This window comes from Lepisosteus oculatus, chromosome 8, assembly GCF_040954835.1.
Source record: "Lepisosteus oculatus isolate fLepOcu1 chromosome 8, fLepOcu1.hap2, whole genome shotgun sequence".
NCBI lineage: Eukaryota > Metazoa > Chordata > Actinopteri > Semionotiformes > Lepisosteidae > Lepisosteus > Lepisosteus oculatus.
Genome location: NC_090703.1, coordinates 668633 through 685422, shown reverse-complemented (window position 1 = coordinate 685422; position 16790 = coordinate 668633). Strand labels below are relative to the sequence as shown.

Genomic DNA, 16790 nt, shown 5'->3' with positions numbered 1-16790 from the left:
ATAATGTGTTCTGTGCCAAAAGCCCAATAGCTTTAAGTTGTTGCTATCCAAGTTATATTGAGCCCATAATCATCTTTCCATTCTACCGCTCTTAATCTTTTCATTGTTTGCTTTCTTGTAAATATAAGCCTTTTTTTTTGGAATACACCTCTGTAGTAACAATATACTGTACTTCAAAGCATAGTTTTGTATGTCATGAGCACAGTTTCCTGTTGGTCCACTCACTTATGTCCTTCTCACTTAATTGATTGATTAGATTAGATCAATAAAGTCATTCCCTCTTGTGGGTGCTCTGACAAACTGTGGAGGAAAGCTATAATCATAAAACTAATAATAACAGTAATAAAGGTAGGTTTGTTGTCATAGTAACAGTGAACAAACTGTTTCATGTAGAGGTAGACTGTATTAGAAAGTGATCTTCTTAGACTGATCATAAATACTATATATCTTTAAAATATAATTGATCATTTGACCCTTACACACCTGTTACAACTTCACTGTTCACTGTGTTAGTTCTATAATTATATTACAGATAGTCCAGATATCATCCAAATGCTAACACTTAATAATATTATGTGCTTAGTTATTCTTTGTGTTTCTTTTCATAATGTTGAACATTATCATAATGTTAAAAGAGATTTTCTCAAACTTCCATTAAGGAGTAGAAATTCAAATGACAATACTTGAGACAAGTGCGGAATATGGGTGCAAACCTCAGTGGTCGCAGAACATTTAGAAGTGTAAGAAGTGTTTGGAGGAGTGACTGACAGATCAGAATTCAGAGTCAGTATAAAGATTAAACTATATATTTTCCATACAATTAATTAGTGATTCTTTCTTTTTTGATTGTCCTATTGGCAACCAGATTTCACATGTTAGCAAATGGGAGATTTTTCTTGTTGAATTGTTTAAACCAAATTATTCCCCCCAGGACTGGCTGGGCTGTAGTGTGACATATCATGTGTCACCATGGTCCTGCAGTTTCTCATTAGACATTCAGCTGCTCGTTATGTTCTCAGCAGTTTTCATTAAAAAAATAGGTGCTTAATTGAAATACGGTTGTGCTGAAATGAATATCAGCAAAGTCCTGTTATTCTGTGACAGGGGTAAGTAGCAGCAGTTTTCCATTTCTGAGGTGCCACCAATTAATTCTGAGCACAATAAAGGATGTGAAATATGTAACAGAGTTCTGTAAAACCAATTTAATATGCACATTGTTAAGTTTCAAGCAGTAACAGAGGGAGAAACTGTTTGGCAACTTACAAAATAGTGAATTAAAGTTTCACTTACAGCCCGCAACTTCCTCTGGGCTCTGCATACTGATAGGCTACTTGTTGCCCACTGAGTTACATCAGTTTTATATTATTTTGATTTTCTATAAATCACTGCTGCTCACCAGCCACTGAGGAAAAGACTAAAAATCCAACACAACACTGCCATCTTGTGAGAAGAAATAAATTAGGTATCATTTCTAAAAAGGACTTCAACCCGATTAAGCTCTGTTTTAGATTTGTCCATGTTTTAAAGTAATCTGGCATTAAAGGAACAATGGTTGCATAAAAATTTATTAGTTCAGTTGTATTTTACTGATGCACAGAATTTTGCTCATCCAGTGTTTTATTAATTTTAATATGTAGTGTGGATTCTTAAAACATACAAAAGATATTGTTGAAAAGCAAAACAAATTCCATTAAAATAAATGTTCAGTAATAACAAATATATAAATGATAAGTGAACATTTTTAACATTATTGCTAATTACAGTCATTAGCAAAATTCCCCAACCTAAGCTGTAACTTCCTAGATAGAACTGAGTAGTCCTGCTTACAGAACAAAAATGCTCCATCAGGATCATAGATCGGGATTAGTATGGGATGCACAAACAGCTTTATTCTTAAAATATTTGCTCTGTAGTTCTTATGCCACTTAGTGAAGACTAATCTAAGTGCTTGTGAGATGAGATGTGTTTAGCCTTTTGTATTTTTTTCCCTTTTTCTTCATACAAGTGGAAGAAATGAGTTACATTAGCTGTGTTTTGTATTCTAGAAATATGCATTAAATACACTTTTAGAGATTTACCATAAATAACCTTATTACATTTTTGTAATACAGGAACATATGTCTGGTCAGTAATAAAATGTGGAATCAAAAATCCTGATTAAAATTAAAATCTGTGCACATTTTATTGAGAGTGCATGTCATTTTATAGGACATTGTAATAAAAAACAAAATGTAAAATCTTTCTGAAATGTTTTAAGAAAAAAAGTATATACAGTTAGATTATACTCTAACCAAAGATAAGTGAAATAGTTTCTTTATAAAGCTAAAGATGGAAAGAATTAGAAAGAATAATATTAAACATAAAACAATAAAGATAGGGCAAAGAATCAATTTAATTTTTATTTCAGATCAGAAGTAAACATTTCAGACAATGTTTTTTATATGTATATACTGTATGTGCAGCACAGTTAGAAACAAGAGGAGTATCTATGCAGTATTGTTAGAGCAAATACTTTGAACAGAACTTAGGGTACAGTCTTGTGAACTCCGTGTTTGTTTGTATGTTTAAACCTGTATCCAATTACTAAAAGAGATCCATCCGTGCTGCTATTCCTGCCTTTTTTTGTTTTGCTGCCCTTGTCTGGGTTTGGACAGACCTGGAGTGTGCAGACGGAGACTGTTGTATGTTGTTGCCAATGCTTTTGAAGCTGAAATTACATGGACTAGAAACATGTTAGTCTAAAGCGTTAAACATTACAAAGGTAATGGGACTTTGTGTTGGAAGATAAATTAAATACACCCAGTACAATAATATAGAAACAAATCATTTAAAATAAAATCTACTATGTATTGAACTTATAAAATAAAAAATACATATTTATTTAGGGACTGTATTTCTTTCTTCTTGAAGCATGACGGTATCTGTATTTCACACTAAACTGGGTAAAACAAACCTACAGTGCAGTGCAGACATGTTGCATTAAACACACTATAATCCTTTATGTGAAAAGAAACATAAGTGCATGGTTGTAGTCTATAGGTTGATAATATCCCAACACATCTACAGTATATGAAAAAGAAACAGATTACCTGGCAGATCCATGTTTGTAAAATTGTTTTTAGTAACATAGTTTGTCTTGTCACTTTCATTTACAAATTAGGGATGTTGCCATTATTGTTGTTTGCACGTTCTCTAGCTCACTTTACTCTGCCTTTCTATTCCTCAATTCATTACATTTAAATGTCAAGCTCATTAGTTTTGACAACCCTCAACCTTAAAAATCAGGCAATGGAAGGGCAGATGCTGAATTTTGCAAGAGTGTTTTTGTGGATTGTATTTCTGTAAACTGAGAGCAGTAATTATACACAAATGAATAAAATGTGTACTTTATATGTCAAGGGTATTTATAAACAGGAGAGTGATCTCCTGCTATTTCTGTCATTCAGATGATGCTGGTATTACTCCAGAGGCTTCTTGTTGCAGTAGCAATAAGCTATTAAATGTATTCCTTTTTTAAAAATCAGTATTGTATGTAGTTCAGAGCTTCTCCTTTAATGCTTTCAATGCTGTTGTGGTCTCACTAAAAATGTGTAACAACTCATTTTCTGTGGAAGTCCAGAAAAAGGATTATTGTGCCATTATTCACATTTCTCTGCACAGAGCAGTCTGTAACTGAGTAACCTAGTACCCTTTCTTGGAAAATAAACCTGTAATATTGATTAACATTTCATAGGGAGGAGCCATGGCTTGAAGAGGGAAGGGGCTCTCGGACTGCGCTAGGATCCCTCTATGAATGGGGCAGTCATGGTCCTTGTGGATCTGCTGGCTTGGTAACCACCAGGGGCCCAAAAACATACAGTACCGCCGACTCACTGAGTCGCACAACTGGGAACTAAGCCCTTAGTGGGAGAGGAGGAAGAAAGGTCCCATGCTGCAGTACTCCTGGCAGTAACAGCTCCGCAATAGCTACTGAATGATCAGAGTGCTGCATGGAGCTGAAGAAGCAGGATATTAAGCATCTCATAACTTGTAGAGAGTTGCTTTGAGCAGTGCTACCTCACAACTGGGAGTTGAGTCCTTGGGGAACTGAAAGAAGAAGAGAATTTGAGGAGATTAGCATGTAAATCAATAGAGCTGGAAAATGTAGAAGCTGCTAAGGACAGTGTGGCCAGGGGTCCCCTCTGACTCACACGGTGAGAACCTCCCCTCAGCAACCTGAGGTCATGGATGTGAGTTTCACTTACCCCCACCAGAGGAAACCTGGATGCAAAGGCAAAGCAAAAGTAGAAAGAGGAAGAGGAGGGAGGTGGAGTGAACCCAAAACTCTAGACATAAGCATTTGAGAGTCTGAGGTTTAAATACAGAGAAACAATTGAATAATTGAGAAAGAGAAGGGCCCTAGTTTCTCCTCCCAAACCTTCACCCAGTGGTTATCAATTAACATTTGATTTGCATTAATTCAAATGTATTTAATCCAATACTTGAACCTGTGTAACCCAGAAGGTTGGTGGCAATCATTGTCACACTGGAAAATGTCTTCCAAACTGGAAGGGCTGGGTGCAAGATATTGTCGAGCCATTTCTTGAAGTAAACCTGGGTATCAGCTTCAATAACATGGCTGGGTCACTTATTCTAGACTCCAATAAACCTTGGGGTTACAAAGTGCCTCCTGTTCACAGTTTAAAATTAGTAATCCACATTTTTCCCATTTGTGTCTTTTTGTTTGTGTTTCACAGTTTGGGAAATTCACTCTCCCTGACATCAATATACACAGAGTTGCTCATCACCAAAAAAAGTTACTCTCAATTTGTAGACTGAACTTTTTAATCACTAACCCGTACTGTAGGAGTACAAGAGAACCTTCATTCAAGTATTTAAAAAAACTCAAAAGGTATTTGGAATCGACAATGAAACCTAAACCAGAAAACACATAGGAATATACAAGGAAGTGAACTTAAAGCCTTTACAACTACATTTAAAAAAAAGAGGGGAACATTTTTACACAAAGTATTGTGGGAATCTGTGGTCAGAGTACTACTCAGTCATATTGTTGAAGTTGATATCCTGGCTTCTTTGAGAAATGGCTGGAGGAGTTTACAGATTATTTATTTTCTACCTACCAAACACGTTACAAGTGACAAATAGCCTCCTCTCATTTGTAACCTTTCATAAGTACCTGTGTCTGCATCTGTGTTCTTGCTGAAATTTCCAAAATGTCCTCAGTTAGATTAGACCAATTTAAAAACTGCACATTACGGAAATGATTCTGGAGGTCATTATGGTGACTCAGTTACAAAGACATCTAGCAAGAAATTAATTATATGAATCAGTTTAATCTGTAGTTCATTCAAAGCACAGCTCAGAAACAGCTTTATGTGGGGCTATGAATGATTTGTCACTGGCTGTGGATTCCAGCTCCTTGATTCTTGGTTGCTCCTTCTGAATGCTGCCTTTAACACTGTTAATCATTGTTTCCTTTTTAAATTCCTCAAAGATTCGATTGGCAGTATTGACACTGTTTTCTGCCACAGGACACAATTTGTATCACTTGGTTGTTGTATTTCTGCCACAACAGCTGAGTGAACTGATGTGCTGAGGAGTTATATATGGACTGTCTTTTCTTTACTATATACATGTTATCCTTAGTTCAAATGCTCCATTAACATGGCATTTGACTTAATTTATATGTCAATGACACTCAGTTTTTTCTTTGGGACAGAAAACACTGTTGAAGAAGAGCTGCCAATGGGCTAGCCTATTTCAGTGGTCTTGAAACAGGACAAAATCAAATAAACTATTATGGTTTCTATAAATACAATATCCAAAATAAATTTGAAAAATGATGTGAAAGCCCTACAATCTTAATATAGACATTCAGTGAGTGGCAGAAATACTGTCCTGCACTCTGTGAATTAGACATAAAATTAGAAGAGACATCTGAACTAAATAGAGCATCAAAATTAATATTTATTCTACTTCATAAGGTAATCAATAAGAAAGAGAAAAACGAATAGTTCAACTTATCAAATGTTTAAATTTTCATTCATTATTGATGTTTGTGTTTTTCTCATCAGCCTCCAGAGTCCATGTGTGCTCCTCTAGTTTGCAGAATGGCCTTCATGAAGGGCAAGTGAGTTTAATGTGTCCAGAATGTTCCAGCTTTCAGTTTTCCAGCCCAGGTTTCTGAGCTCTTGAAATACCTAGTGTCTTGTGGATAAAATGGTAAAATATTATCAATACAAATGTGAATATGAGGTTACATGATTTGTTCATTAAAATATAATTTAACTGTTATTAAAATACAGAAGTTGACAAAGGTCCACTTTATAAAAATTGTGGAGCATAGTTACACAATTTGTGCACCATGATAAAGATAATCACATTATTACTATGCTGGGGTGGCATAGTGACGCAGTGGTTAGCAATTCCAGACCTGGAGTGCTGTCTGTGTGGAGTTTGTGTGTTCTCCCTGTGGTCATGTGGGTTTCCTCATGGTGATGTGGTGTTCTCCCACAGTCCAAAGCCATACTGGTAAGTTAATTGGTTTCTGGGAAAATTGGCTCTGATGTACAGTAGGTGTGCATGTTTATATACTGTACTCTTTTATAGTCAGCTGAACATAGATGTATTTTTAAAAAATCTTTAAAAAATCAACAAATGATTTGTAAGTGCAAAAAGAGAAATGAAGATAGATATACCAACTTAAAAAAATAATAAACTCATTATTACAGTATTGTTTACTGTCAGAGCTGTAATAACATGCATAACTATATCTATATAAAACATTCCATCCCTTCTTTTCTTTGATTCTTGCAGGTAAATACTCTCAAAGTGGCATGTTTGCTTTTCAGTTGTGCAATCAAGTAAAATCAATATGGATAAGATACACCCTTTTAAAAACAATCAGAGTTATCAGTGACCTTGGTTATTTTGAACTTTAACACGCAGCCTGAAACCACATAATCAATTGAATAAAACAGGTCATGGGATGACAAGGGCAGTCTGCCATGTCCCACTGATGTCCCACTGAGTCTGTCCACACAGAGCTCTGATACTGTATGCTGCTCAGAAGGTGCACTCGTCTTCTGGGCAAAAAGCGTGACATTATTTCCTTAACGTATTTTGTTTCAGGGAAACTAACAATTAACAATATGTATTAATATTGACAGTATTACTATTTTGAATTAATATTTGGCAATTTTGTCAATAAAACTTATTGATAAATTGTAATTATATGTTAGTATCCCTGGCATTTGATTTGCTATAAAACAAGGAGTGTTAGAAAATTCATTCTTACTAGAAAATTCGTTTAGGAACTGTTTTACTGTTTTTCTACTGCTATTTCATCATATCGGATCAAAGGTTGAAAGAAAAGCTGCTTTTGTTGTCTTATTGATAACCTCTTGAAATTGCAAGGATGATTGATTTTGTTGAAAGATCACGCAGGGAATTCCTTGAAAAAGTGTTTCTGTTTACTCAACTCACTGAAAATGTGCTGTGACACCAGGGCACAATTTAAACAGACCATCTTCGGCAATACAGTTAACTGGGTCCAAAGTTGTTTACCTGTTAGTTATTACAGGAAAACAGTTGTTTAAACTTATGTTCTTTCTAGAAATCTTCCAAACCACTTAAATCAAGAATCCAAAAACTTTTTTTAGAGTAGGGTCTTTATAGCATGTTTTATAAACTAAAGAGCAGTATTTTCAAATAAAACTATCACAGTGATTGCAACTTTTTTTTTTATATATGAACAGCTTTTCTTTAACATGTTACTTCAGTGGTTTCCAGTACGTACTTCCTGTTAGTGTAATCCTTTCGTTTTTCACACATTATAGAGAGATAATACTTTATTAATCCCGTAGGGAAATTGATGTGTTACAGCAGTCCAGCCCAAGACAAGCAAAACAGACATCAGAATAGTTATAAAACAAAAGACAGACAAGATAAATAAAAATAAATACATAGGTGTGTGCAAAATGTGCTGATCATAGTCACTGTAAAAACAATAAAATATGTGCAAAATGTGCATAGGTTTATACAGACTCATTGTCCAAAAAGTACAATGGAGTAAACATGCTGTCCATAGAGGAGCAAATGAAGGGCTAAAAGTCCTAGCCAAGGGCATCGTTATACACCCTGACAGCCGCCGGGAGGAAAGACCTGCAGAAACGTTCCCTTGAACACCGTAGCTGGAGCAGTCTATTGCTAAATGTGCTCCGCTGCCCAGTAACAGTCCCTTGAAGCGGATGAGAGGTGTTGTTCATGATGGCTGTGAGCTTGGTCAGCATTCTCCTCTCAGCCACCACCTCCATGGGGTCAAGGCTCATCCCCAGCACAGTGCCAGCCTTCTTGATGAGTTTATTAAGCCTATTTGCATCTTTTGTCATGATGCTGCTGCCCCAGCACACCACAGCGTAGAAGATGGCCGCTGCCACCACTGATTCATAAAAAATGTGTAGCAGTGTTCCACACACACCAAAGGACCTGAGTCTCCTAAAAAAATATTTTTATAAATAAAATGTATAACCGATATTATAAATCGGTTGTTCCAGTTCCATAAATATTAAAATATATTTTGTATTGAATCTTACCTGGACCATGAACCATGATGTATCTGTGCTTTTAGAAGTTCATAATAATAGTTTCTTTGCAACTATAAGGTGACAACATATAGTTGTGTTATTATTGATCATTTATTTTCTCATTATTATAACTGTTGTTGTTTTTGTTGTTGTTGTTTTTGTTGTTATTAATGGAAAAATACAGGACTGCAACACAAACAAACTTTCAGCTCTAAAGCTGCTTATTATGTGGGCAATTGTGGAACCGTCTCAGTACACCGCCATGTCTCTGTTACGGATGCTAGCAGGGGAAACAGCATCAGCAGCTGCTGCTACTGCAAAGTCCCTTGTCCCTTATTTCCCTTGATTCTGCTTTCCTGTCACATCTGGAGGACAGAGTTCAAGGAGCTTCAGTAACTTGCGCAGGATTACACACATTGAGCCCAACTGACCTGGAACCCTCTGGGCATCAGCAAACCTGCTCCAGCCAGCATTGTTAAGGTCCAAGTGGGTCATTCACCCCTCCAGTCTCCAGATTTGTTCATCTGCACTGTCAGAAAGGCTCGCAATGCACAACTACAGCATGTTGCAACACTTTGTTGAATACCATAAACATTCAATAAGAAATCAGTATTGCAAATTTAAAATGAAATGTAAATATAGTACATAAAATATCAACATGACACTAACACTGCATATGAAATCTTATGTATGCTCAACAATTCAAGTAAAAAAAGGATTTGGATTAAGTCCTCACATCAATGGAGTCACTTATTAGTATAATTTTTACTTTCTGCATGTAAATAAAAGCACTGCTGAATGTAAAACTGCAGTCATCTGGTCAAAATGAATACACCTGAAAGTGAAGCTCAGGTGTGTTAGTTTTACCTTTGTGACCAGTTACCTGTTTTGACTGGACCCCTGTTCCAGCTTCCCTTTGTGATCTCCATATACAGCCTTTGTCTTCGTGCACATCAGAGCAATCAAGACATTATAAGTTATAAGTAAAGTATGCTCAAACTTTGAAATTAATAACAAGGTCAATATTACTTGATGGTGACAGAAAATTACTATTGTCGGGCTCCTGCCTAGAGCAATTGTCATTATTCTTACTATTCCAACAGCTTCATCAAAAGATTTATATTCAAAGGCAAAACAAATATAGTTATAAATTTCTTTAAAACAGTCTGTTTTCTACAGATATTGAGAAAATGTGCCCAATACGGATGTGAAATTGAAAACCTTTTTCAATAACCTGCAGATATATTTCATGGTTGTTCAAAAATAATAGCATGAATATAAGCTTAATATTTTCTGATATGATTTCTTTTTTTATCCCAACATTTCTAAAACCTGTTTTTATTTCCCTTCTTTAAAATAGCCTTAAGATTTCATGGGGATAAACATGATGAAATATAAATAAACACTGCAGTACCTTCTATTATGTGACTGAGTTTGATAAGCCCACATTTTGATTAGTTATCATTTCATATTTATTTCAACCAATAATTCTCCAACAGGGCACATGCTGCTATTGTGACAGAAAGGAGTGAGTGTAGTTAAGCCATTCTCTTGTGACAAACATGAGATTTGTAATATTTCTAAGACACAAATAGGAAATTGCTATCTGTGTAGCACCATTTCCATTAAATAAAAAAACTCAGGTTACTGTTTCATGTTACAAAACTAAGAACAGTCTTAGGAAATAAAATTGACACTTGACATATCTTGTGACTTTAATTCATGTAATATTTTGTTTTACTGTTTTTTCAATGTACAGTACAATGTAAAAGGTTACTTTTCCATGCAAGCATAACTATAACAGTAAAGATTAACAGTAAGTGCCCAGATGGCGGTGTTTGCATAGTGCCTTCACTGCGCTGTAGGGTCTGTTATCTTGCCCATGAAGAGGATGCTCTCGGTGGTCTCCTCTAGGATGAGCAGGATGAAGGGGCGGTTTATAACCATTGAGAAAGGCATGGACATGGGCATCACATCAATGCCCGTGGCTGCTGCAGCCTCTGTGCCCCTCTCGTCCACACTCAGCACAGCTCTGTGAGCCACCTGCAAAAAGAATAAACAGTGCAAAGTAGAGTAGAGTGAAAAGGATGACTTAAGACAAATCTATTCCTTTCTATTGCATTGTGAAGTAACTAACTCCTCATGAGCAAAACAAAAAGGCACTCTATGCCAACGTACCTTTGACACCTTTAGTGGAACCTCTGAAATTCCAGACAGATCTGCATGTTGACCAAACACGTTAACGATTCCCATCTCTATCAGTATCTCTTTCAGGGAATAGGATGCAGAAACAGAATATTTGGGCATTTCAACATCCAGAGAACTGTAAATAAATCAAGAGAAAGTATTCATTTATGTTCACTTGAAAATCTCATACAGCAGGAGAAAACAAAATCTCTGTGCAAGTTAATACACAGGCTTTAAACTTATTTAATAAAATATAAGTAAACACAGTTAATGTACATAAACATAATTTGATTAAGAATGTTATTAGTGTGACAGTTTATGACTGGTTTTGCTAGTACCGAAACAGCTTAGGGTTTCAGAACTAGAAGTCTGAGATCAAAAAAGATATTGAATGCTTTAACAGTCTATGTTTCCGTTATTTATTTGGAATGAATGAGACATCAGAAATAGTATGATATGATACTCATGGATCTCTACTCAATTAAGAATGTTTGTTCAGTGAGTTTTGGGGAATGTTCAGGGATCCCCCTAAGTTTCAGTCAGAGCCCCAAAGATGGCAGCTCCTCACCATCGGCTCCTAAGCCAAGCACTAATGTCTGAACTTGTGTTTACTCTCATACTGAGCAGGATTATTATTGCAACAACATGACACTACAGTCTGGTTTCTGTTCACTTCATTGTAAAAGAACATGCTCATTACAGTAGTTCAGGTGGTTAGCTGCGTCAGCATGTGTAAGCTGCAAATGAACAAGGAATAGGTTTATTTCATGCTGAAAAGAGAAGAAAGCAAACATGTTTTGGCTGTGGAGCCTTCTTCGGGTATAAAGAAGGCACCACAGCTGAAACGTTATGTTTTCTTTCTTCTCTTTTCAGCATGCTAATTACAGTGCTTCTAACATGGGCATTCATTATATGAAGGCATTGATGCACTCATAAATCAGACATTGTAACCTGATGTGGACATTCAGATGGGTAACTGTATGTCAATTGTAAACCCACCATCATGGACCTAGTTCATATTTTGCAGATCACTGTAGGGTTGAATATTTCATATAATATTACATTATTATTAAGCACTATTAATGACTTAATAATTAAGGTTTTTGACTTCAGCATTTTAAGTAATTATTAAAGCAGGGAGAAACAGAAGTTTTATGTCCAAAGTTATTTCTTATACTTTAAGAAAATGTGTTATGAGCATGGAGCAGATTTCAGTTAGAGGAATTATGGCCGCATGATGCAAATGCTGTACTGATAACCACAACACAGAACAGCAATGCTAAATTGTATTTCTTTCATCCCAGTTGCTCTTGCTCAGATAAATTGCAAGGCATACACAACTGGCATCTTACCTTCTGAACAGTGAATCATGCCATCTTTTAATGTCATCTTTACTTATAAATTCCTCTACTGTTTCCATTTTGCCTTCATCAGGTAAAACAACCATCATAGAAGCATTTCCTCTGTAAGGCAGCATCAGCACTGAAGTAGAATTCTGTTGATCGTAATAAAAGAGATATCGTCCGGTCCTTTTCATCATGTCCACAGACACTGTTTTATCTTTGCTGACATGGAAATCACCTTTAGAAGTGTATTTCTCTTCAAAAGGCTTTTCCCACTTTCCTAAGGATAAAAAATAAAAAAAACTGTTTTAAATCTTTGAATCAAGAATTCAGAATTAATTTTACTGTACAGTTAACATTGTAGTGCATGTATTTGTATCTGATTTATAATCATTTAGCCATTTTCTTATTAATTTATTAATGTGAACTTACACCACCAATCACAAATCAAAAACCCAGTACTCGTTGGTGGCATTTTGTTTTCCTAGTGGTTCTTGCTTGTACCCAATGGAATGTTCCCATCAAGCTCCGGGTTAGTGGCGTGCAATTTAATTCAGGCCTGAGGCTTGTTGTTGTTGAAGACATGGAGCAAAGTTTCATTACTTTAGCATATAGGGTAAAGACAGTTTCACTCTTGAAAATGATTGACATAAATTGTTTCCTATAGATTTTTCTCATAGGTTTATGTGTGAGATAATTCAGTAGTTTTATAAGCAAAAACAAAAAAAAAGGAACCTGTCTCATCCTTGTGGGTTTTTTTCTTGAGTTAATAACGGGTGACATCTTACCTTTGAAAAACATGTAGTTCAGAAGGACCATTACAGTGCCCGGGTCCAGATCTTTTATCAGGTCCTTAATTTTGCCATGAGTCTTCTTCTCAATAAAGTTGTTTATTGTCTGCTTGGCTTCATCTGGCTTGTGGAAATCTACAGTGAAACCCTCTGTCTGATAATAGTGTTTGGCATCAGTCAGAAACTGATGAGATGGTTTAAACTCATCATCGGTGACAACTGCGTTCCCAGCTTCCAGCTGAAGCTGCTCCTGGCTATGCCCCAGCATGTGGTACAGGTGTTCAAACCCCTCATTGACTTGCGTCTCATTGACCTGGGCTTCACTGAAGCCGAGAGCCTGAAAGATCTGATCATGTGTGGCACCCTTGGCTCCCAGGGACAACATAGAAAGGGCTGTGGATATACTCAGGGGAGAGAAGAAGATGTTTTTTGCTTCTTTTTGGGACTGAGATTTCAAGTGCTTGTACAAAGCAAAGGCGAAGTCAGCGTTGGCAGGTGCTAGCTGGTTGCAAGACCTTTCACACTGCTTATGCTCGTGAGTTTCCTGATTCCCATGATGGAGGTGGTCGTGGTGCTCTTTGGTGTAGGAATGCTCCTCAGGATTGCCGTGGTGAGGAGCAGCCCACACACCACACAAAAGCAGTGCTGCAATCACACCTGCATTAAGGAACAGCCTCATTTTCACCTGGAAAGAGAACAAGTTTTCCATTACTGCTCCTTAAAAGCAGCTTATGGTTAACGTACAGGACATGCTTCTTTTACTAAATACAATAATACATCCTCGAACATTATTGACTTGGGAACACCATAGACTATAAGGGGACCTGTTACACATTTTTAAAATCCTGAGCTTGAATTTATATGAGAAAGAATTGTTGATTGCTTAAGTATTCTACCCTTTGCTTTGCCAAACCTAAATTAGTTCAGGGAACAGAATTACTTTGATAAGTCACAGGATTAGTCAAATTGCCTCTGTCTGTGCAGAATAATAGTAGTGCCATTGATTTCAGAATAAGTATATCTCTGCAGGTCTCTGCAAAGTCCCTCAGTCACATAGTGAATTTCAAGATTCAACTATGAAGACCAAAGAGTTTTCAAAACAGTTCCAGGATGAAGTTGTAAAAGGCACAGATCAGGAGAAGAGCAGCTGGGCAGGGAGGCAAAAGGTGAGGGATGTCAGTGTTAACGGTGATAAAAAGATATAGATGGGCAGGAGACATTTGTTTAAAAATGTATTTAAGTACAAAATTCATTATATATATGTACTGGTATAAAAATATATAATATGTGTTGCTGTCTCGAGTCCAGTTGACTTAAATTTTTGCCTTTAGTCCAGCCCACTTTTTTATGTGCATGTACAGTACCATAGATGGAACACTTGGTTCCATGTAAATATCATATTAACTGGTGTCTAAAATATCAGCTTTGTAAATTAAACATACTTGCATTAGGTGTCAAAAAATTAAAGCATTAAATAGCTAATAAAGCCTAATTTTGATGTCCAATTCTCATTGACATCATTTCAAAAACCTTAACAAATTATTTCACCTTTTGTTTCATATTGCAGTTAGTGACAGTCCTATGACAGTGACCGTGAGAGTACCACAGTGGGGGAGGCTGAAGACTGGAAAGTCATTACTGATCTTAATGCATTGTGCTTATGCATTATTATAGCATAGCACAGAAGTCTAAGACAAAAGCAACAGTGTGATGACTCTTGGAGGCACATTCACTAGTGCCTACTAAGCTTTTGCTTAATCAGCATTATGTGACACTAAACTGTGTGTCACAGTGCTAGCGTGTTCATTTACTAGAGAAGACTCCATGCTCTGAGAGCCTAGCCTCATGTCTGTTATCTATAAATACTGATTACTTTAGAAATTTTCTATATTTCTGTTGGCCCATAGCCCACAGTGATATTTAAAATCACTGTAAGTGAAGAATGAGTCACATAGCTAAACTGAAGCAAACATCTGGCAACAGAGTGTGATATGTAATTTCTTGACTTGTAAATTGTAAAAATAAATAATAATACTTGACATTTCTGATTTGGCTTTTCAAATTCATAATAATTTGTTAAAAAAACATAAACAGCAAATTTAATTTCATTTTAGCATGCTTTTTCATGGGGGCTGCAGGGAACAACAAAAGCTGAGTTTCTCAAAATAGCAAAATTGGATACATAGATATTCATCTCTAGAATATGGGGTTTCTTTTACAGTTGGAAAATACTGTATTTCAGCCTAAAGGAGCAGATCTGTTTTTGCCTTTTGGCATTGATCACATCACTTCCCACTGGGGAATTATCCACAGGATTGCTGAGGAAGCCCTGAGCCGAGTGCTGTAATATGTAGAAGACACGTTTTCCAAGCCTGGTCCCACAGTGGGACCTATTTGACACATCAATGATCTGAAAAAAAGCAAACGCCTGAAGCTTAATCCTGAAAACCCTTTTCTTAAAATGAACACTGGCTGTAAATTGAGTTCTTGAGTACTGTTCAATATTTTGTATGAAACCGTGTTATTTTGTTATATTTAGTGTGTTTTCTACTTTTTAACATTCTTTGTAACAAAAAAATATTTAAGTGTATGCTTACCAGATAGGTCTCCTCCCACGTCCAGACTTTTTTGCTGGCTTTATGTAGAATTTATACCTTTTTCAGGCGGATAGGTTTTCTAAACATTAACCAGAATCCAACCTCTGGCCCCTCCGATGATTTGCGACTCTCTAGTCCCGTCAGCTTTCACCATCCCCTGGGTCCCACACAGTCACTGAAAAACTGAGGAAATATGCTGTTCGGAACCTAGCTTTCTGGTTTCATTTTCCATTTTTATTTTTCATTTTACAGTACAAGAAATTAACTGTTCAAAGACAATGAATGTAATTTGTCACCTGCTACATCAGCAGCCAATCGTGGTGACCCTAAACGTCTCTGTTTCCGTTTATAGAACAAGTCCCAGGCCTTAGTCTTTCTGTGTTCATAACCCTCCAGACACCCACAATGCTGCTCTCAATTAGGTAATATGTTACACTTTGGCTACATTAATATAAAAACACTTGATTGTTTTATATAGAACAGATGTTTTACACATCTGTATATACATATGTACACTGGCTTTCCTGTTGGGAAAATGTTGTATTGAAAATATGTAATCAGCAATTTTATCACTAACTAATAAAATATAAAAATCATTCTATAACATTTGTTGTTAGAACACATAAAAATAGCCCTGGAGTTCAATAAAATAAATCAGATTGTATGATCAGCTGTGGAAGTTAATGTGTTGCAATATATGTTTTTCAATGTGTACGTAATGTGTATTTTCAATATTAACTGCCAAGGTAATTAAAATTCTTTAGAAGAGTACCTTTGCACTGTATTCAATTTGTGTCATTTATAAATAAATGAGAAAGAAGTACAGTAGTACAGCAGTAATCCATAGTTTGAAGCATTCTTATAATTTTAAACAAGAGCTGTCAAGACTATTGAGCTACAGGTATGTACAGTATATTACACAATCACAGCATAGATTGCAAAATATTTTTAAGGAATTTAATATAAAAATATGAAAGTATAACAGTAAAAACGTATTATTTCAATCATTCTTATTTTTATAAAATTTACTTTTAACCTGTTCACGATTAGGATGAGTGACAATTACAGAACTAACTGTGTAGACAACCAGCTCTCTGCAGGGTTGACTACTTTTCCCTGATTTGTAGATCAGAATTATGAAAGTTCTGCTGAAAGTGATACAACAGGACACAGAGATTTTCTCAACTACACAGATTGTAACCACTGCAGCCTCTGTTCTAATGTAGTCACTTTCCAGAGCTGCCTGGAGCACAGCCTGGTGTTGAGACAGGTTTGTGCAGTTAGCGG

At 36.1% G+C, this 16790-nt stretch overlaps 1 protein-coding gene across 1 annotated transcript; it reads right to left on the bottom strand.

Moving 5' to 3' along the window:
- Nucleotides 1-10282: 10282 nt before the first annotated feature.
- LOC102684797 (alpha-1-antitrypsin homolog) lies at nt 10283-15609 on the bottom strand. The gene is made up of 5 exons (XM_015350072.2): nt 15504-15609; nt 12904-13591; nt 12125-12395; nt 10764-10908; nt 10283-10628 (listed from the first exon to the last, which is right to left on the bottom strand). The coding sequence occupies exons 2-5, from the start codon at nt 13583-13585 to the stop codon at nt 10437-10439; spliced, it is 1290 nt and encodes a 429-aa protein (XP_015205558.1). The 5' UTR covers nt 13586-13591; nt 15504-15609; the 3' UTR covers nt 10283-10436.
- Nucleotides 15610-16790: the final 1181 nt, after the last annotated feature.

Excerpts from the sequence above, each read along its gene's own strand:
- LOC102684797 (XM_015350072.2), bottom strand. The coding sequence starts at position 13,585 with ATGAGGCTGTTCCTTAATGCAGGTGTGATTGCAGCACTGCTTTTGTGT. Across the intron at positions 12,396-12,903 it reads GAACTACATGTTTTTCAAAG|GAAAGTGGGAAAAGCCTTTT; the intron begins GTAAGATGTCAC and ends TTTTATCCTTAG. Across the intron at positions 10,909-12,124 it reads CATGATTCACTGTTCAGAAG|TTCTCTGGATGTTGAAATGC; the intron begins GTAAGATGCCAG and ends ATTTATTTACAG.